Source organism: Gopherus flavomarginatus, chromosome 1 (assembly GCF_025201925.1).
Source record: "Gopherus flavomarginatus isolate rGopFla2 chromosome 1, rGopFla2.mat.asm, whole genome shotgun sequence".
In the NCBI taxonomy this organism is placed as follows: domain Eukaryota; kingdom Metazoa; phylum Chordata; order Testudines; family Testudinidae; genus Gopherus; species Gopherus flavomarginatus.
In genome coordinates, this window is record NC_066617.1 from 206,183,106 (window position 1) to 206,205,773 (window position 22,668).

At 43.0% G+C, this 22,668-nt stretch overlaps 1 protein-coding gene across 1 annotated transcript in view; it reads left to right on the forward strand.

Moving 5' to 3' along the window:
- KCNJ15 (potassium inwardly rectifying channel subfamily J member 15) overlaps positions 1 to 6,100 on the forward strand; it is a 31,261-nt gene extending 25,161 nt beyond the window's left edge. The window contains exon 2 of the mRNA XM_050916532.1: positions 4,069 to 6,100. Within this exon, the coding sequence (XP_050772489.1) occupies positions 4,085 to 5,212 (1,128 nt within the window). The 5' untranslated portion in view covers positions 4,069 to 4,084 and the 3' untranslated portion in view covers positions 5,213 to 6,100. The remainder of the gene's footprint in view (positions 1 to 4,068) is intronic.
- The last annotated feature ends 16,568 nt before the right edge of the window (positions 6,101 to 22,668 follow it).

Consider the following 22,668-nt stretch of genomic DNA (forward strand, 5'->3'; position numbering starts at 1 on the left):
GGCTGGGGGTGAAGCCGGGGATGAGGGGTTTGGGGTGCGGGTGAGGTTATGGCGTCCTGGCATCACTTACCTTGGCTCCGGGAAAAAAGTGGCCACCCGGTCCCTGCGGTCTCTAAGCGTACAGTACAGTACAATATAAATCTGAGACTACTCCTTCCTTTCCCTTATTATGCTACTGTTTCTTTAAGCTATCAATTAATTCTGTAGTTAGAGTTGGGGTTTGGTTTCTTTTTTAACAGGGTATTTTGGCTAAATAACCTGCTAGTTTTCACTTCAGTATAAATCAAGTAGTTTGCTCCCTTACAACTAGCAAATGTTATTGGGAATGTTTCTTTGAAAAATGTAAATTTGTTGTTTTAGGAATGGTTGCTGATTCAGGAAAAAATTGAAAGCAAAAGAAGTAGAATAAAAGCTGGGCAGGGAATCAAGACAGACCTAAAAATTCCAGATGTAAGGAAGTGACCCTGAAGAAATCTTTTAAGGTGCCTGTATATAAAGATGCATAGGGAATGAGATGGAGAATATTAAGGAAAATATTATAATGAGATTATATAACTCAGTGACTTGCCCTCATTTGGGATATTGTATTGGTTATCTCATCTCAGAAAGGATATTTTCCAAACTAGAGGGGGTTCAGAGACCAGTGATGAAAACTATTCAGGGCTTGGAAAAGCTCTCATTAGAAGAGAGATTGAAAAGATTGGGATTGTTAACCTTACAGAGGAACTGACTAAGAGGGGATCAGGTAAAAGTATATGAAATAATTAATGACTTAGGGAAGGTTGATTGACAGCTTTCTCTCTAATCTCCACAAGAACAAGGAGGCATTCAATGACATTGCAAAGTGGCAAATACAGAAAGGAAATATTTATCCAGATAGCTCACTGTGAGCCTGTGGAACTCATTGCCACAAGATATCACAGAGGCCAAGAGTTAAGCAGGTTCAGAAAGGTATTAGATATTTATCTGAGTAACAAGATTATCCTGTTAAAATAGAAAACATTTTAAAAACCAAGAGCTTTGGAAGGGATAAAACCCCTCAAGCTTCAGGGTATAAACCAATCTCTAACTCTTTGGGTTTGGAGAAAATTTACCTTACGTGCATGTTATCCCATAACTGGTTACTAAAGAGTTCATTCCTCTGAAGCATCTGGCACTGGATTAGGTGGGCTGCTAGTCTGATACAGTCTGACAATGCCTCTTGTCCGCTATTCATGCAGCAAGGATGACACTAAACAGGGGAAGTACTTTTGCAGTGAGAGAAAACCAACATGAATTTCCGGTGAGAGGAAGAAATATAGTAAAGGAATTCAAAATTGTGCAGGAATAGATGATGTAACAGGGAAAATGCAGGAAGTCAGAAAAAAGTCCAGGATCAGATGGGATCCATTCCAGAATACCAAAGGAAGTATCTGAAGAGCTGAGAGCCTTGAGATAATATAGAAATACAAATCAAGAGAGGAGCCTAGCAAAAACCAGAATGAAGCTATTATAATTCGTACATAAGCTAAGGGAGATCCAGCAACCTACAGACATGTAAGTCCCCACCACAGAAGTGGAGAAAAGGCTGGGGACAGAATGGCAGATCGCTTGAGTAAAGGGGTGAATGGGAGGTTACTTGGAACATTCTGTAGGTCAGTTACAGCTAAACTGAAATCTGATGTCTATGGAAGAGGCAGCACATGTTGTAACTGTTTCATGCGATGAGCAACCCTGAGAAAGAATCATGCCTTAGAATCACAGTTCCTTCCCTGGCTCCTCCCTGAACTCTTGGAGGAGACTGTTTTGCTATAGCCCATTAGGGTATGTTTACATTGGGCTCCTGGGGCTTAGGCAAAGGGCTGTTTAATTGTGGAGTGGATGCCAGAGCTCTGGGACCCTCCCACCTCACAGGCCCAGCATTCTCCATCCCGCAACAGCTCAACTCCACTAACTAGTGCACTGAGGGGAGAGGGCAGGTTCCTTGGCTCTCTCCACCCATGCCTCACACAACTGCACAACTGGGAGGAGGTAGCAGCTCTGGGGAGCCTGCTCTTCCCCCTGCACACAAAGCGGCAATGCTAGTAGGCTGCACAGGGGAGTGGGGCTGGCCCTTACTCTGCTGCATAGCCTCCAAGTCCAGGTACAATTTGGCCTTTAGAAGATTAAAGTTACTTGTGGCAGAGAACTAATTGTAAGCTGTCACTTCTCATGAATGGAAGCAGAGACTACGGAGAAGTGAGCTTTACAGGAGATAGATTTTAGGCACTTTTTATATCAATATCTTATCATGGTAATGCTTGATGTGGGCAATGGAGCCTCTTGATGTGTGGCATGCATTTTTTCCTAATGAGTTTTACATTGCATGTTGCACATACTTACATGTACTTACATAAGCTGTATTTTCTCTGGCAGCACCGTTTGAATTCTGGACTTGTCTAAACAGCAGTTGCTCATATGCTGCTGTGTTTTATTTTGCTTTTTCTGCTTCCTCCTGTAGTTCTTTTTAAGATCACTTGGTCTTTTTTTTTTTTTTTCTGTTTATCTCGACATGCTGCACAGTGTGTGTGGTGTTTGATTGTTACATAAAAGGTCTCCTACTGGGATTATCAGTGCAGTCCTACTTTATATATATATATTTATAAACTGAGCCTAAAATAAGGAAAATGAGCTTTAACTATTAAAACAAAATCTGAATGAATTACAGTGTGGCAATACAAATAAAATTGCAATTACTTTCCCCCTGAAAAACAGTAATTTGGTTATCAGTGTATTTAGTAAGCAAAACTCTCTTTTATTGACATAACAGGAAAGTTACAACACTGAACAATTATGTTGTTGTCCTGGGCAGGCACGCCCCCCCATACACACACACACACCACCACCACAAATAGGTCTTGAGTTTCCTGTGAGTTTCTTTTAAGTAGTTACAAGGGAGAACTTTTTTTTTTTCCTGTGGTTCATAAAAAAGAAACACTTACTAAAACTTCTTTTTAAGCAAAACAATGGAACAAACCAATGTTTGCTGTATGAACTGCCAAAGCACAAAGGATGCACAGTGGGCTTTTTTTAGAGCAGGAAGTTTTGTTATTGGAAACTACTACTGTAACATCCCCTGTCCTTGCACTACGCAACCACTGTCTTGTCCTGGAAGCAGTGTTTCTTTATTTGCCTCATCAAACTGGCACAGGCAACCTTCTCCTGCACTTTGTGGGTTTTGTTCTGTCCTGAATGTACTCCCACTTAATCTCCATCTGGACTGAACTTGGTTCACAGTAAACAAACTGCTTGAGTCTTGTACTCCATTGATTCCTGTGTTTGCACAGGTCAGGGCCTAATGCTAGAATGCTGAATTTGTGAATTGCCTCCTATTTTCCACTGACTGTTTTGAAATTGGAGTGTTATATGTTACAAAGAGCCTTGAAGTGTTTTCAGGTGCAACTATTTCTTTCCAAAACTCTCCTTTATGTGTTCACAGGACTATGCTGTTTCCCTGTAGCTTAGTTATATGTTTAGGGAAGAGCTAGAAATGATTATTAAATCACTTATGGAAGTTAATTAGCCATGAACAAAATTTGTTTTGCTTATTTTGACTGTGTTGTTTTGCGAGACAAAGGTGGTCCGGTGTGCTAAATCAAGCAGCAAAATGTGTTTAATTTTAGTGAAAGCCTTCTCCTGAGTGCATGAGTGGGAATAAATGTAGTAGTCAAAACAAGTCTCTCCTGTTTTCGCTACAATATTTGAGAAGAATTTTACCTCATTCCTTTTTAAAAAACACAGTACTAACATAGGGTTTTAGCTTGGTCAAATTTCTTTTCCAAGCTACCATAAGGTAGTCCATTTCTCCTTATATGGCGGTCACTAAAGTCAAAGTATTCCTTTTTTCCAAAAAAAAAAAAAAATGTCAACTAGCTTTAATATCAGACACTATATGATGGTAGCTTTTTGTCCCAGGAGCATTCCTTTATTATACATATGTAATGCGGTCATGATTGTGTACCTTCTGTCCTTCTGTGTTTTTCAAATGATTTTTAAGGCTCATGTATTTTAACTTTGTTAAGTAACTGAATTCTTTTTTTCTCTTCTTAGAATTGAGGAACTGAAAATGGGCACCACTCAAATCAATATGTCAGGTACCTCACTCATTAACGGTATCATCAGTGCTGAACTCAAGACACACAGACCCCGGGTGATGTCCAAAAGTGGTCACAGCAATGTGAGGATTGACAAAGTAGATGGTATATACGTGCTTTACCTTCAAGATTTGTGGACAACGGTTATAGACATGAAGTGGAGATACAAACTTACCCTGTTTGCTGCTACTTTTGTGATGACCTGGTTCCTCTTTGGAGTTATCTATTATGCCATTGCATTTCTTCATGGAGATTTAGAAAGGGATCATTTCCCCCCCAAACATATGCCTTGTGTCAAGGAAGTAAATTCACTAACTGGGGCATTTCTCTTTTCTTTGGAGTCACAGACAACTATTGGTTATGGCTTTCGTTTCATCACAGAGGAGTGCCCTCATGCCATATTCCTCCTGGTTGCTCAGCTGGTCATCACAACCTTGATTGAGATCTTTATCACTGGTACCTTCTTGGCCAAAATTGCAAGACCTAAAAAACGGGCTGAGACTATTAAGTTCAGTCATTGTGCTGTAATTACCAAACACAATGGAGAGCTTTGCCTTGTGATCAGAGTGGCAAATATGAGGAAGAGTCTTCTGATTCAGTGTCAGCTTTCTGGGAAACTTCTTCAAACCTATGAAACCAAAGAAGGGGAAAGGATCCTGCTCAACCAAGCCAGTGTCAAATTCCATGTTGACTCCTCTTCAGAAAGTCCTTTTCTGATTTTACCTTTAACCTTTTACCATATATTGGATGAGAGTAGCCCTTTAAGAGATCTCACACCCCAAAACCTAAAAGAAAAGGATTTTGAACTGGTTGTCCTCTTGAATGCCACAGTAGAATCCACTAGTGCCGTCTGCCAAAGCAGAACTTCTTATATACCAGAGGAGATCCACTGGGGTTATGAGTTTGTGCCTGTGGTTTCTCTCTCTCAAAATGGAAAATATGTTGCTGATTTTAGTCAGTTTGAGCAAATCAGAAGAAGTGTAGACTCTACTTTTTATAGCATGGACTCTGAAAAACAGAAACTAGAAGAGAAATACAGACAGGAAGATGAAAGAGAGAGAGGTCTGAGAACAATATTGTTACAGCAAAGCAACGTGTGATTGTATGAGCAAACTTTAACATTAGTAATGCCTATTTACAAACTGAAACAAAAGCATACATTATATACTGTATGGCTCTTAAGAAAATGCAGCAGAGACCTCTTAAGCAAGTGCCTTGGTATAGAGTAAATCTGTCCTTCTGTGAAGTCAAGTTGTTAATCGAGTATTTGTTTTAGTTAGGTGGGATTTCTTTGTTTATCATAATGACTTAACAGAGTTGGATTTATTTTGAGAATCTGCCTTGTACCAGCTGTAAGATCAGACATACTACTTTCCATTTGGTAAGTGGAGTTTGATACTGTGAGAAGATTTCTTCACATAGATATTTGCAATGATTTAATTATAACAGTGGGATCTCAAAGTTAGCACACAGTGCTTTCAGAAGGAAATAGGCTCCTTTAAAATGTTTATTTTCATACCAGTGCTTTATTTTCTTTAAGTGGTCTTAACTAAGTTAATGTGAGAGACCTGTGGTTCAATCAATGCAGACATACTATAGCTGGTAAACACATTCTTTTATCTTGAATGAGGGGAAATGACTTGTACGCTAATAGCCCCGCTGGGTTTTGTTAAAAGGGTGTTCTCAGCTCCATTAGGGACCATTAGTTTCTTGAACACTCATTTGGTTTTTTTACCATGTTAAAGTCAGGCTTGCATATAACATCTAGGGAGGGAGCTGCAGGCAGTTAACACTGAATCAAAACAGTAATTAACTAAGTAAAAACTGGCTTTGCCAAGACTTTTATTTTCATAAAGTGTAAATCATTTCTATTAGCAGCCTAACAATACATTTCTGAAGGTTGCTTTTTTTGCCATGGGTCATATTTCATTTTTGTTCAATGAAATCTTGATGACATCTGTAGCCAATATTTACTGTTTCTGGCCAGATTAATGGACAAACATTCCTCTGATCCATTTTGGTTTTGGTGTATTAAACCATTCTATTAATAAAGGAATGTAATTTGAATGATTGCTGATTTCTTTGTGGCGTAGTCAGAGGGTGTGGTAGTTAGGCTATGCTTGGCATATTAATTTACACACAGCAAAAGCAAAGATTACAGATTGACTCACTTTAACTAGTCAGGGAATGGGGAGAAAGCTGTGGAGCAGTGGTGAATTGGAAACATACTTTCTGCATGAAGAACAGCTATCTGATATAATTTAGAAATGAGTTTCCTGTCAGCCCCATGTGTGCTTTTGCCAGTGGCAGTGGTGAGCTCCAGAGGCCCTGATCTGGCAAACCTAGTACACAGAAAAGTCCTTGTTGATCTGAGTGTGAGCTTTGGATGTGTCATGTATGCAGGCTGGGCCTAGGTCGGTGAAGCACTGGGTCTTTCCATTAAGGTAAATCATTTTTGAGTTCCCTCCAAGCCCTACATTTCTATGATTTTATGCTAAGAAAAAATTTAGCTCACTTGCTCATGACCGGAATTAGAGCTGGGCAAACTCTAAAGCAGGGATCTCCAACTCAAATCACCACGAGGGCCACATGAGGACTAAAACATTGGCCTGAGGGCTGCATCACTGACACTTTTTCATATAAAGTTACAAAAGCCTGCCCCTAGCCCTGCCCCCACTCCACCCTTTCCATGAGACCCCACCTCTGCCCCACCTCTTCCCACCGCTTCCCCGCCCCCATTCCAACCCCTTCCTCAAAGTCCCCGCCCCAACTCTGCCCCCTCCCTGTCCCTATTCCAACCCCTTCCCCAAATCCCTGCCTCTTCTCCACCTCCTCCACATGAACAAATATGAAGAAATTTCAGCCTATGGGTTGTTTATGAGCTAGTTGCTTTGTCAATGTCTTCAGCTCCTTGTTACTAGTTTTTCATTCTGTTAAGCGGCTACCTTCTGCTACATCCCTGGGTATCTTAGAAACAGGAAAAAAGAAATTAAAGAGATTTCGAGAGGGCCTTGAACACTTATGGTGGGATCCAAAAGGTACTTAAGTGCCTAAACCCCCAGACTTAGGCACCTAAGTCTCAGGGTTAGGTGTCAAAATCCCAGTTTTCACTCCACTGTGATCCACAAAACTCCTTCCAAACCCTGAAAGCGCTAAACTCACTTGGCACCAAAGTTTTCAGGGTAGAAGTTCCATAGGTGCCTATGTTACTGCCTCTGAGCACAAGCACCATTGCCTCACCCTAGGTGTCTGGAATCCAGATGCCTATCTCCCACCTAAGCCCCAGAGTGAATCACGAACTGAGAGAGGATAGGCATTCAGTTACCTGTCTCATGTGCAGGGCCCAATCTGACAGGCAGCCTCTGAGCTTGTCTACTGGATCGGGTTCCATTGGTCTCTCTAGCCCAATGACTATTTAATGATTTACCTACAGTGGAACAGTCATTGAGCTAGAGAGCGAGAGAATGACTCCCTAGCCTGGTGGTTAGGGCATGCTTCCGGGACATGGGAGAATCAGGGGCCAGTCCCCCTGCTCTGATTGCTCTTTCACTATTTATCCCCAGTTGAACAGCTTCAACAGAAGAGACTGAAGAAGCCCCACATCAGACTATCCCATATCTCATGCTTAGAAGAACCTCCTAAGAGGTGGAAGATCTCTGTTCAATTTGTTTCCCCCCTCTGGAAGAGAGGGAGGAATTGAACCTAGGTCTCCCACATCCCAGGTGAGTGGCAGCACCACCTCTTCCTCTAGCCATTTTGTTTGGAGGCAGGTGCCTAACTCATTTCTGCAAGAAATGCCTTAGCCATCTAAGCTGCCTGACCCTAAAGGGTGGGTCCTGTTTGTGAATTGCTGAGTAGGGCTAGATGCCTATCTCTGAGAGCGGGGATGGGCTTAGCACACGCTCCTCTGATTGGTGTCCCCCTATTACCTAGCTTAGGTGGCTCCCTGTCTATCTTTGGCAGCTTTTGTGGATTCCATTGTGAAGTGCCTGTCTCTCTCCATTCATTATATAGGGACCCTAGACACTTAACTCAGCTTTGTTGTTCCTGTGATTTTTCTAGGCATCTAAAAGTTAGGCACCATGATACTCAGTTTTGCAAAGCCTAAGTCCCTTTGTGGATCCCACCCTTAGTGTATAGCACTGTGCAAATGCATTTGCTTTCGGAAGAAATGCAAAACTTCTTGCAAAAATGGCTCTCATGTTTGTATAGACAAATAAAACGGTCCGTGTGCACCGGAGTGAATTCATGATTTTATATTCAAACAAATCTCCACCGTTATATTTGGGAGTATGTATTTGCCCAGCTCCAGTGAGAACACTTCCTATGACAGACTGCTCTCAATTCAAAACAGATATGACTGTGCGTCGATCGTGTCTGATCCATAATGTAAAGCAGGACAAAAGAAGGTATTGTGTAGATAGTAGAACTTGCATATTCAATATTAAAATTCTGCCTGGCTGGAATATAACTATTTATCTGTCACACTTATATACATTATTACATGAATAATGGAACGTTATGCTCTTACTTGGCTGGTCAGCCATCAGCCTATTCTGTGAAAATATTAGATTACCAGTTCAGAGTCGTCTTAATGGAGAAGATTTCTGCTGAACTTCCTGTACCTAACTGGCTTGGAAAAACTTTTGAAACATTTCCAGTGCTTCATATAGTCTGTCAGCGGAGGCTACTTAGAATTCTGAGTCACCACATGGTAAACAGAAACAAAACAATGTAATCCACAAGTAGCACAGCAACTGTATTTTGTATATATTTTTAATAATAAACTTTTTGATGATTATTGCACGTCTCAACAGATTGCCTAAGCTGTATTAAATTCATTCAATTTTACCTTCTTTGATCATCAGCCTGAACAAGATGTGATATGATGTCTGACATCATTAGAATTGATAGGCGCTAAGTTCTGTATATAGATGTAGGTATCTGCTAGAAGTTTGGAGCAGACACACCAACGTCAGATGAATATTTTCATAAACAAGATACTATGGGCCTGATTCTGTACTCCATTAAATCTACTGTCCTCTAGTGGAGACTTAGACCTGGAGCTTTAAAGGAGCGTGTATATTTTCAATATTTGTGCATAGCTTCTCTACTACGAATTGTTAGCCTCCCATTGTCCAAAGTCTCCCATTCCAAAGTCTCTCCCCCTATACTGTACATGTTACGGATCTAATTGTTTGATTTCAGATAGGGTCACAACTCACTCACTTTCCTCTGCTAAGATGATATACCCTTGGATCACTGAGAAGAGTAAGATTTCACTTAACAGTTGTGCTCAAAACAACAAAAGTTAGGTGATTATTGCTTATCCTTTCATCAAAGAAACTTGTAAAATTGTGTGCGAAAATGTACCCATTGCAGTGCTCAAGATTAAGAAATGACTCAGAATAAATCTGAAAATCCACAAATAGGAATAATGTATGTAATGCCTGCTCAACTGCTAACCTTGCGATCTATGGCAAGAAAAGGGAGGGCTATTTTCACAGAGATCCTTAACAATTCTCTGAGAATGTTGCATTAAGTAGGAGAGGTCTTTAAGTAAAAGTCTTTATGTTATCCTACACTAGGATATATCTTGGATGGAATAATACATATTATAGTAATGGTTTCACCTAACCAATGAAGGATGCCTGTTGTGTGCCATGAAGAGATTATCATTGAGCATGAGTCTGCAGACTACTGTTTTCCTCTTGAGAAAACTGCAATGAACAAAGTTCCCTGGCCTTAGCTTGCCTCACTACCAATATCCTTTGGCTAGGATCACTCTCTTTGTAAAAGCCTCAATGTGTGCCCATTAGGCATTTGACTAAGAACAGACCTGAAAACTAACCATAATTCTCAAAGAGATCCCTACACTTTTTTCTTCTGATTTCTTCTCTGAATTCATTTGGCCTGATTTACTGTTCACAGAGTGTCCTTTGGATCAGAATAGCGGGAAGTAATTTGTGGGATTCCTGAAGGGTGAGAAACTACACAAATATCAAGAAGCTCTACTCCCCCAGTACATACTGTGCCATCTTTTACTTGTCAAATAATAATGCAAACTCTTAACAAAATATAGAGCAGAAGAGGAGAAGGAAAGAAACACCGTCCTCTGAGAGGAGGTATTTAAGATATTAAGGTTAAAGTATTAAAGGTTAAGATCTAGTGTTAGAGTCACAAAAGGATTTGGGCACCTAACCAGGGGTGGCTCCAGGCCCCAACATGCCAAGCGCGTGCTTGAGGCGGCATGCTGCGGGGGGCGCTCTGCCGGTCACCAGGAGGGTGGCAGGCGGCTCCGGTGTACCTTCCGCAGGCACGCCTGTGGAGGGTCCGCTGGTCCTGCGGCTCTGGTGGACCTCCCGCAGGCACGCCTGCGGAGGATCTGCTGGTCCTGCGACTCCGGTGGTCCACTAAAGCCGCGGGACCAGTGGACCCTCCACAGGCATGCCTGCGGGAGGTACACCGGAGTCACCTGCCGCCCTCCCGGCAACCGGCAGAGCGCCCTCCGTGGCATTCCGCCCTGCTTGGGGTGCAAAATGTCTAGAGCCACCCCTGCACCTAACTGCCACTTTAGGTGCCTAAATCCCAGAATTAGGCAGCTGTAGGCAACTAAATTTACTCAATGCCTAAATGTTTTCAGTATATATTCCCTAAGCACCTGTGTTTCTGCCTCTGAGAGTGTGAACTACCCCCCAGTAGCCAGATGACTAAGGGTATGTCTACACTACGAAATTAGGTTGAATTTATAGAAGTCGGTTTTTCAGAAATCTTTTTCATACGGTTGATTGTGTGTGTCCCCACAAAAAATGCTCTAAGTGCATTAAGTCGTCGGACTGCATCCACAGTACCGAGGCTAGCGTCAACTTCCGGAGCGTTGCACTGTGGGTAGGTGTGGGTAGCTATCCCATAGTTCCCGCAGTCTCCACTGCCCATTGGAATTCTGGGTTGAGATCCCAATGCCTGATGGGGCAAAAACAGTATCGTGGGTGATTCTGGGTATATGTCGTCAGGCCCCACCCAATCTTCCTCTGGGAAAGCAACGGCAGGCAATCGTTTTGCGCCTTTTTTCCTAGGTTACCTGTGCAGATGCCATGCCACAGCTAGCATGGAGCCCACACAGCTGACTGTCACCGTAAGTCTCCTGGGTGCTGGCAGACGTGGGACTCCATTGCTACACAGCAGCAGCTCATTGCCTTTTGGCAGCAAACAGTGTGTTACAACTGAGAGCTGTTGGCGTCGTATTCCTGGGTGCCCTTTCAACTGACCTAGGTGAGGTCAGTCAGGAACGCCTGGGAAGATAAGAGAGTGACTCAACCAGGTCATTCCTATCTTCTGACGAGCACTCAGGAGCTGACCATGGCTAGCAGTCAAACTGCACCATCTGCTGTCACCCTAAAGATGTAAAAGATGAATGGAGTGGATCAAAACAAGAAATAGACCTGATTTGTTTTATATTCATTTGCTTCCTTCCTCTCTCCATGAAATCAACAGCCTGCTAAATCCAGGGTTTTGAGTTCGATCCTTGAGGGGGTCATTCTGTGAGACAGTTGTTTGTGTTTCTCCTTGATGCAAAGCTGCCCCCTTTGTGGACTAATTCCCTGTAAGCCATGTTGTCAGTCTCCCCTCCCTTCATCAGAGCAATGGCAGACAATCGTTTCGTGCCATTTTTCAGCCCAGACGCCATAGCACTGGGATCACGGAGCCCACTCAGATCACCGTGGCAGTTATGAGCACTGTAAACACCACACACATTATCCTTGAGTATATGCAGAACCAGAACCTGCCAAAGCAAAACCAGGCGAGGAGGCAACAGTAGCGCGGTGATGAAAGTGATGAGGACATAGACATGGACATAGACTTCTCGCAAAGTACGGGCCTCAGCAATGTGCACATCATGGTGTTAATGGGGCAGGTTCATGCTGTGGAATGCCACTTCTGGGCCCGGGAAACAAGCACAGACTGGTGGGACCGCATAGTGTTGCAGGTCTGGGACGATTCCCAGTGGCTGTGAAATTTTCGAATGTGTAAGGGCACTTTCATGGAACTTTGTGACTTGCTTTCCTTTGCCCTGAAGCACCAGAATACCAAGATGACAGCAGCCCTCATGGTTGAGAAGCGAGTGACGATAGCCCTGTGGAAGCTGGCAACATCAGACAGCTAGCGGTCAGTCGGGCATCAGTTTGGAGTGGGCAAAACTACTGTGGGGACTGCTATGATCCAAGTAGCCAACGCAATCAAAGAGCTGCTGATATCAAGGGTAGTGACTCTAGGAAATGTTCAGGTCATAGTGGATGGCTTTGCTGCAGTGGGATTCCCTAACTGTGGTGGGACAATAGATGGAACCCATATCCCTATCTTGGCATCAGAGCACCAAGCCAGCAAGTACATAAGCCGAAAGGGGTACTTTTCAACGCTGCTGCAAGCACTGATGGATCACAAGGGACGTTTCACCAACATCAACATGGGATGGCCTGGAAAGGTACATGACGCTTGCATCTTCAGGAACTCTGTTCTGTTTCAAAAGCTGCAGGAAGGGACTTTCTTCCCAGACCAGAAAATAACCACTGGGGATGTTGAAATGCCTATAGTTATCCTTGGGGACCCAGTTTACCCCTTAATGCCATGGCTCATGAAGACATACACAGGCAGCCTGGACAGTAGTCAGGAGCTCTTCAACTATAGGCTGAGCAAGTGTACAATGGTGGTAGAATGTGCATTTGGACTTTTAAAAGCGCGCTGGTGCAGTTTACTCACTCGGATAGACTTCAGCGAAACCAATATTCCCATTGTTATTACTGCTTGCTATGCGCTCCACAATATCTGTGTGAGTAAGGGGGAGACATTTATGGTGGGGTGGGAGAAATGCTCCCAGTTCCACACGCAGAGCCAGGTAGGCAGGCAGACCTTCAGAGTCTCAATGCGTGGATGAGACGATGGTGTAGAGAGGAGGGGTTTATGTTCATTAGGAACTGGGGAAACTTTTGGGATGGGGGTAATCTATACAGGAGAGATGGGCTCCACCTAAACCAAAGTGGAACCAGACTGCTGACACTAAACATTAAAAAGGTTGTAGAGCAGTTTTTAAACTAGGAGATGGGGGAAAGCCGACTGCTGCAGAGGAGCGTGTGGATGGGACACAGACTTCTCTTAGGGGATAGTCTGATGATAGAGATTCTCCAGGTTATAGTCAGGAACAGAGGACGGAAGAGGATAATGTAAGGGCCGGATCAGATGATAAACAGTCACATAAAAAAGAATCTGGCACATCAGAAAAGGGCAGACAAATAAACAGGGACAAGTTTTTAAAGGGCTTGTACACAAATGCTAGAAGTCTAAATAATAAAATGGGTGAACTAGAGTGCCTTGTGATAAAGGAGGATATTGATATAATAAATACCACAGAAACCTGGTGGACTGAGAGCAATCAATGGGACACAATCATTCCAGGGTACAAAATATATCGGAAGGACAGAACAGGTAGTGCAGGGGGAGGAGTGGCACTATATGTGAAACAAAATGTAGATTCAAATGAAGTAAAAAATCTTAAGCGAATCCACACGTTCCATAGAATCGCTATGGATAGAAATTTCATGCTCTAATAAAAATATAACATTAGAGATCTATTATCGACCACCTGACTAGGACAGTAATAGTGATGATGAAATGCTAAGGGAAATTAGAAAGGCTATCAAAATTAAGAACCCAAAAATAGTGGGGGATTTCAATTATCCCCATATTGACTGGGATCATTTCACTTCAGGAAGAAATGCAGAGATAAAATTTCTCGATACTTTAAAAGACTGCTTCATGGAGCAGCTGGTACAGGAATCCACAAGGGGAGAGGCAACTGTAGATTTAATCCTGAGTGGAGCGCAGGAGCTGGTCCAAGAGGTAACTATAGCTGGACCGTTTGGAAATAGTGACCATAATACAATAGCATTCAACATCCCTGTGGGGGGAAGAACACCTCAACAGCCCAACACTGTGGCATTTAATTTCAAAAGAGGGAACTATACAAAAATGAGGGGGTTAGTTAAACAAAAGTTAAAAGGTACAGTGACTAAAGTGAAATGCCTGCAAGTTGCATGGGCCCTTTTTAAAGACACCATAATAGAGGCCCAACTTCAATGTATAACCCAAATTAAGAAACACAATAAAAGAACTAAAAAAGAGCCACCGTGGCTTAACAATCATGTAAAAGAAGCAGTGAGATATAAAAAGACTTCCTTTAAAAAGTGGAAGTCAAATCCTAGTGAGGCAAATAGAAAGGAGCACAAACACTGCCATCTTAAGTGCAAGAGCATAATAAGAAAAGCCAAAGAGGACTTTGAAGAACGGCTAGCCAAAAACTCAAAAGATAATAACAAAATGTTTTTTAAGTACACCAGAATCAGGAAGCCTGCTAAACAACCAGTGGGGCCCCTTGACGATCGAGATACAAAAGGAGAGCTTAAAGATGATAAAGTCATTGCGGAGAAACTAAATGGATTCTTTGCTTCAGTCTTCATGGTTGAGGATGTTAGGGAGATTCCCAAACCTGAGCCGGCTTTTGTAGGTGACAAATCTGAGGAACTGTCACAGATTGAAGTGTCACTAGAGGAGGTTTTGAAATTAATTGATAAACTCAACATTAACAAGTCACTGGGACCAGAATGGCATTCACCCAAGAGTTCTGAAAGAACTCAGATGTGAAGCTGCGGAACTATTAACTAAGGTTTTTGACCTGTCCTTTAAATCAGCTTCGGTACCCAGTAACTGGAAGTTAGCTAATGTAATGCCATTATTTAAAGAGGGCTCTAGAGATGATCCTGGCAATTACAGACCGGTAAGTCTAATGTCAGTACCAGGCAAATTAGTTGAAACAATAGTTAAGAATAAAATTGTCAGACATATAGAAAAACATAAACTGTTGAGCAATAGTCAACATGGTTTCTGTAAAGGGAAATTGTCTCTTACTAATCTATTAGAGTTCTTTGAAGGGGTCAAAAAACATGTGGACAAGGGGGATCCAGTGGACATAGTGTACTTAGATTTCCAGAAAGCCTTTGACAAGGTCCCTCACCAAAGGCTCTTACGTAAATTAAGCTGTCATGGGATAAAAGGGAAGGTCCTTTCATGGACTGAGAACCGATTAAAAGACAGGGAACAAAGGGTAGGAATTAATGGTAAATTCTCGGAATGGAGAGGGGTAACTAGTGGTGTTCCCCAAGGGTCAGTCCTAAGACCAATCCTATTCAATTTATTCATAAATGATCTGGAGAAAGGGGTAAACAGTGAGGTGGCAAAGTTTGCAGATGATACTAAACTACTCAAGATGGTTAAGACCAAAGCAGATTGTGAAGAACTTCAAAAAGATCTCACAAAACTAAGTGATTGGGCAACAAAATGGCAAATGAAATTTAATGTGGATAAATGTAAAGTAATGCACATTGGAAAAAATAACTCCAACAATAGGGCTAATTTAGCTACAGCGGGTCAGGAAAAAGATCTTGGGGTCATGGTGGATAGCTCTCTGAAGATGTCCACGCAGTGTGCAGAGGCAGTCAAAAAAGCAAACAGGATGTTAGGAATCATTAAAAAGGGGATAGAGAATAAGACTGAGAATATATTATTGCCCTTATATAAATCCATGGTACACCCACACCCGAATACTGTGTACAGATGTGGTCTCCTCACCTCAAAAAAGATATTCTAGCACTAGAAAAGATTCAGAAAAGGGCAACTAAAATGAGTAGGGGTTTGGAGAGGGTCCCATACGAGGAAAGATTAAAGAGGCTAGGCCTCGTCAGCTTGGAAAAGAGGAGACTAAGGGGGGATATGATAGAGGTATATAAAATCATGAGTGATGTGGAGAAAGTGGATAAGGAAAAGTTATTTACTTATTCCCATAATACAAGAACTAGGGGTCACCAAATGAAATTAATAGGTAGCAGGTTTAAAACAATTAAAAGGAAGTTCTTCTTCACACAGTGCACAGTCAACTAGTGGAACTCCTTACTGAGGAGGTTTGAAGGCTAGGACTATAACAATGTTTAAAAGGGAACTGGATAAATTCATGATGGCTAAGTCCATAAATGGCTATTAGCCAGGAAGGGTAAAGAATGGTGTCCCTAGCCTCTGTTCATCAGAGGATGGAGATGGATGGCAGGAGAGAGATCACTTGATCATTGCCTGTTAGCTTCACTCCCTCTGGGGCACCTGGCATTGGCCACTGTCGGTAGACAGATACTGGGCTAGATGGACCTTTGGTCTGACCCAGTACGGCCGTTCTTATGTTATGTTCTTATTTTGAGGCAAATCGCCTGGCCACTGATTACACGCAGCCGGACACCAGGGCAGTTAGAAGAGTACAGGAGGGCGGCAGTGTGCATGAGAGAAGCTTTGAAAACCAGTTTCATGACTGGCCAGGCTACAGAATGAAAGTTCTGTTTGTTTCTCCTTGATGAACCACACCCTCAGTTCACTCTACTTCCCTGTAAGCTAGCCACCCTCCCCTCCTTCCTTAGATCACCGCTTTCAGAGGCAATAAAGTCATTGTTGCTTCACATTCATGCATTCTTTACTAATTCATCACACAAATAGGGGGAAAACTTCCAAGGTAGCCCAGGACGGGTGGTGGAGGAGGAAAGCACTGGGTAGTGGGGGAGGGTGGATGAAGGGAGGAGGGAAAGACAAGGACACACTGCTCTTTAAACCTTAAAAACTTTAAAACTTATTGGAGGCCAGCCTTCTGTTGCTTGGGCAATCCTCTCGGGTGGAGTGGCTGGGTGGCTGGCAGCCCCCCCACTGCATTCTTGGGCATCTGGGTGAGGAAGCAATGGAACTTGGTGAGAGGGGCTGTTGGTTACACAGGGGCTGTAGTGGTGGTCTGTGCTCCTGCTGCCTTTCCCACAGCTCAGCCATACGCTGGAGCACATGAGTTTGATCTTCCAGTAGCCTGAGCATCGACTCTTGCCTTCTGTCAGCAAGCTCATGCCACTTATCATCTTCATCCCGCCACTTATTTTCTTCAGCATGCCACCTCTCCTCACGCTCATATTGTGCTTTCATGCACTCTGACATTGTCTGCCTCCACACATTCTCTGTGCATTGTGCTCTGTCAGTCTGGGAGGACAGCAGCAGCTCAGAGAACATTTCAATCCAAGTGCGTTTTTTTCGCCTTCTAATCTTCACTAGCCTCTGTGAAGGAGAAACATTTGTAGCTGGTGGAGGAAAAGGGAGAGTGGTTAAAAAGACACATTTTAGAGAAAACTGGGTACACTTTTTCATGTTAAACCTTGCTGTTCACATTAGACAGCACATGTGCTTTCGTTACAAGGTCACATTTTGCTCTTGTATTGAGAGCCTGCTGATTTGGTGTGAGAGATCACTCACACTTCACCCATCCCCCCACCGCGTGACTAACAGCGGGGAACATTTCTTTTCAGTCATAGCCAAACAGCCGAGCAGGAACGGGCACCTCTGAATGTCCCCTTAATAAAAGCACCCTATTTCAACCAGGTGACCATGAATGATATCACTCTCCTGAGGATAACACAGTGAGATAAAGAACGGATGTTGTTTGAATGCTAGCAAACACCAGGACCATATGCTGCCATGCTTTGTTATGCAATGATTCCCAACTACATGCTATTGGTCTGTATAATACTTATGGAGATGTCCCTGGAGGATTTCTGCTCCATCCTCATCCACGTTAACAGACTTTTCCAGTAGCTGTACTGGCTGCGAATGCCAGGGCAAATTGATCATTAAACACGCTTGCTTCTAAATCGTATGTAATATTTACAAAGGTACACTCACCAGAGGTCCCTTCTCTGCCTTCAGGGTCCGGGAGCCCATCTTGGGTAGGTTCGAGGGTTACTGGATCCAGGTCCAGGGTGAAAAACATATCTTGGCAGTTGGGGAAACCAGTTTCTCTGCTTCCTTGCTGTGAGCTATCTTCAATCTCTTCATCATGATCTTCTTTGTCCCTAAAACCCACTTCCATGTTGCATGATCCTCCATTGATGGAGTCAAAGCACAGGGTTGAGGTAGTGGTGGCTGCACCCCCTAGCATGGCATGCAGCTCATCATAGAAGCAGCATGATCGGGGCTCTGCTCTGGAGCGGCCGTTTGCCTCTCTGGTTTTGTGGTAGGCTTGCCTTAGCTCCTTAATTTTCACGCGGCACTGCTGTGCGTCCCTGTTATAGCCTCTGTCCTTCATGCCCTTTGAGACTTTTTCTAATGTTTTGGCATTTTGTTTACTGGAGGAGAGTTCAGCTAACACGGATTCATCTCCCCATATGGCGAGCAAATCCCACACCTCCCGTTCAGTCCATGCTGGAGCTCTTTTGCGATTCTGGGACTCCATCATGGTTACTCATGCTGATGAGATCTGCACTCACCTGCACCTTGCCACACTGGCCAAACAGGAAATGAGATTCAAAAGTTTGCGGGCCTTTTCCTGTCTACCTGGCCAGTGCATCTGAGCTGAGAGCGCTGTCCAGAGCGGTCACAATGGAGCACTCTGGGGTAGCTCCCGGAGGCCAATACCATCGAATTGTGTCCACACTACCCCAAATTCAACCCAGCAAGGCTGATTTCAGCACTAATCCTCTTGTCGGATGTAGAGTAAAGCAATTGATTTAAAGAGCCCTTTAAGTAAAAAAAGAAGGGCTTCGTCGTGTGGACGGGTTCAGGCTTATGTCAAGATAACGCTGCTAAATTCAACCTAAAATCATAGTGTAGACCAGGCCTAATCCCCAGAGCAACATACAAACTGGGGGAAGATAGGTGTTACTTGCTTGCTTTGCCCAGTCCAGTAAGCATGCTTGGACTTCACCTTCCCCATCTGGCCCCTATAGGGCAGCTTACACAGAATAGCTGCGGGGCAAGAAGGAGTTCCCTCATACCTTTTAGCCTAATGGTTAGGGTACTCACCTGGGATGGAGGAAACTCACAGTTCAAGTCTCCCATCTGCCTGATGAAGAGAAAGGATTTAAGAGGGATCTGCTACCTCTCAGGGGCGTGCCCTGGGCTATGGCATGTTCTGAGAGGGCTCCCTCGATCTCCCCTACTGCAGCTGTTCGACTGTGGACAAATCATGAAAGAACGATGGGGCAGGGGAAAGGAGAGTGAGCACAAGCATGAGATTGGTTCTGTCACTTGGTGGTTAGCGTGGTCACCTTGGAAGTGGAAGAACTAGGATCCAGTCCCCTGCTCCAATGACTTTTTATATTTTATTCACAGAGGAACAGCTTCAACAGGGGGGCCTGAGGGAGTCCCATTGGGCTAAAAGTTATGAGGGAGCTGTTCCTCCTCCTTCTCAGGCCTATTGCACGAGCTGTGGAGCCCTCACAGCTGAACCTCAAGGGAGGGTTTGCAGCTGAGAATCTCAAGCAGAGGACGGCACCTGCCTGGATTTAAGAGCCTAATTCCCTGAGAGGGGGGCAGGTTTAGGACACATCCCCTGCCTCAGCATCTCCCATTGGCTAGGGAGCCACTTAATGTGCTGATTTTTGTGACTCCTATTCTGAGATGCCTATCTCTTTTCATCCAGTGTATATGACCCCAGGCACCTATACCAGTCTTTGTGAATCCCAGTGAATTTCTAGGCACCTAAATGTTGAGTGTGGTGATACCCAGCATCGCCAGACCTAAATTCCTTTGTAAATCTAGCCCTTCAAGCTAAGGAACCTATTGGCTTGATTTACCTTGCTTACCTCTACAAATAAATCACAGAGAGATACTAAGCTGATTGTTCCTCCTCTCCACAGCAGACAAAAGCAGAACACAAAACTTGGCTGGAGCAATAAAATGTTTACAAAGAACAGCCCACTCAAAACAAAAAAACTAAATCTGCTGACTGATGGTTTTAAAAAGGCTCTGATCTCCAAAATGGCTCTCTTCTGAAGCGTTGATTTCTCTGTTCACTTACAGTACTGAACCCACTGACCTGGACAAATGAGCTAAATTTGAGGGGGGAGGGGAATCAAACAAAACTTGCTTCCGGTGTGATTTCCCAATTCCCTCAGTTCTAGATAACACTTGAGTTCCCCAGGCTTTGTTAGAGTGTTGGTAATGGTTGTAGTTCCTTTCACAGAAATGTTCTTTCACAGGAAAGATGCACTAATACTGCATGATACTGTTAACAATGGTTTCTTATCCCCTGCCTGTGAGGATTAATTAAATTGACATATGCTCAACAAACAGTCAAATTTCCTGCCACTGAAATCAATAGGCCAGATTCTTAGGCTCACAAAGGTCCTTTTGCACTGCTCTGGTGGGGCAAAGGTGTAAAGCCAATTTAACAGTTGAGCTGAGAATTTCCCTGGCATAGATCGAAATAGTATGAAGACTATCCTAGGTCCACTGGAAAATGGGCCTCATTTTGATTTTTTTTTTAAAAAAAGCCTTAGTGGAATCCTATGTAAAAACTGAGTCCACAATCGAGATCATAACTAAATATGAAATACACGTCAAATAGTTTTGCATTTTATAACAAATATTTTGCCTAACTCTAATTCTGTCCTATGATGATAAACTGATCACAGATAAAGGTTTATTTAAATTCTCTCTCTTATGCCTTAAATGCAGATGTTTAGCTGGAATTTGAATTCAGGTCTTTTCAGTGTTAATATTTAGCAGATGAGTAAACAAGAGTTGCTGTAGTCTGATAGTAGCCAGAAATGAAATGCAAGTGATATTTTCAAACCTGACCATCTGCTATCAGCATCCAGTTGTCCAAGTACCATTGTGAGCCCAAGAATCTTATCCAAGTACCCAGCTGATACCTGAATGCAATTGCTATTTAATAACAATGCCTATTTCTTATATATCACTTTTCACCCGTAGATCTCAAAGCACTTATTAATGGAGTCAATAGAATCATCCCCACTTTTACAGAAGGGGAAACTGAGGCACAGAGAGATCTGACTTGCCCAAGGGCACCTAATAGGCCAGTGGCAGAACTAGGATTAGAAGCCAAGTTCCTAGTTGAGTGCTCTATCAGTTAGGCCATGGTAGGTATGTGACATTGCTGCTACTGTCCGTACTGCACACCATGGAATGTGCTCTATCAATAGATCTGGATCTCTCTCTTCCAGTCCTTGTAAGCAGGGATATGTCTCTATTAAATACTTATTTTGTTTTGCATCGTTTCTATCATCACTGCTCACCTGCCATTCTTTTTCCACATGTTCCTGATCAGCCCTCGTCCCTGAACTCCCTTCCACACACACTAAGCTGCACAGAGGCAGGCAGGAGAAGAGACACTCTCCCTCCTCTTGCAAACACTGCAGGGCTAAGGGAGCTGTTGTGGCTCCCTGTGAAATTCTTCAGCTAAAAGACTGACTGGGGATGTGGCTTGCTGACATTCTCTAGCAGAGCTATTCTGAACCCATATGTGATTCCCATAATGTGATTTTGGGATCCATTCCAAAGCATCTTAAAGTACAGTTTTTGTAAAGCTTCACATTGCACTGGGTTCTGGCTGCATTTCTTTATCAGCTACAATTAGAGTAACTGTTTTAATCACACAAGCCAGTGACTGTAAATCTCTAGCAATATTTTATAACAATGAGATCTACAAATAAAAGGTGTTAACTGGTAGTTAAAATACATTTTCTCTCTCTCTCTCTCTTGCTCTCTCTTAGTTTCTTTTCAGTCCTAGCTTCTACCTAAGAACTTGTTTTGGAAAATTATTTTCTTGGATAGGCTTAAAGAATAGAGAACTGGTGGAGTGCAAGAATGCATTGGCCCATAATCATGTCTTTTCCGATGAAGCGTGATTCAAAATAGCCTTAATTTTTCTGTGGCTGGTGGTGAGCAATGTGTTAGGTGATGGGACAACACTTTGGCAGTAACTATAATGCAAGCAAATGGATGGTCTAATTACTAAATGGAATTACTCTAAATGTGCATTGACTGGTTATTGACCTGACCCTGACACACAGAAATAGAACCACTAACTACTGGGTACTCCAGTCCCACTCTTACACTGGTCTGGGCTGCAGTACTACGTCTGGTCAACATGATGGTCTATACCATAAGTTTAATACAATTGTTGGCAAACCGCGCTTATAGCATGATCCAAAACTCACTGATTGCAAAAGAAGCCTTTCCACAGATTTCAAAGGGCTTTGGAGATTGTGAGCCAAATACACTATTGAATTAAGTGAACTCAGCTCCACTGAAGTCAATGGAATTGTGCCATGCCAACAGTGAATCTGGCCCATAAATTTTGTTCTATAGGCATGGGAGCTGCATCATTCATTTCAATAGTTGATGTGGTAATTACATTTTCATGCCCATCAGCACATAGACTATGCTCTGTGCCCAATTACACCGTGAAGAAGGTCTTGCTTTTTCCCTCAATCATTTTTAAATGTGCTCTTGTGTTTCAGTGTGTTGTTGAAACATGAACCATTTGCATGTATATTTTTTATTCTTGTGCATCACGGTAACCTCTCTCTCTGTTAAACACTGGCAATAGAATAAGGTTGATTATATGATTATGATTTTCATGGTTTTCATTTAGTGGACTGTTAATAGAGGAAACATAATATTACGTGAC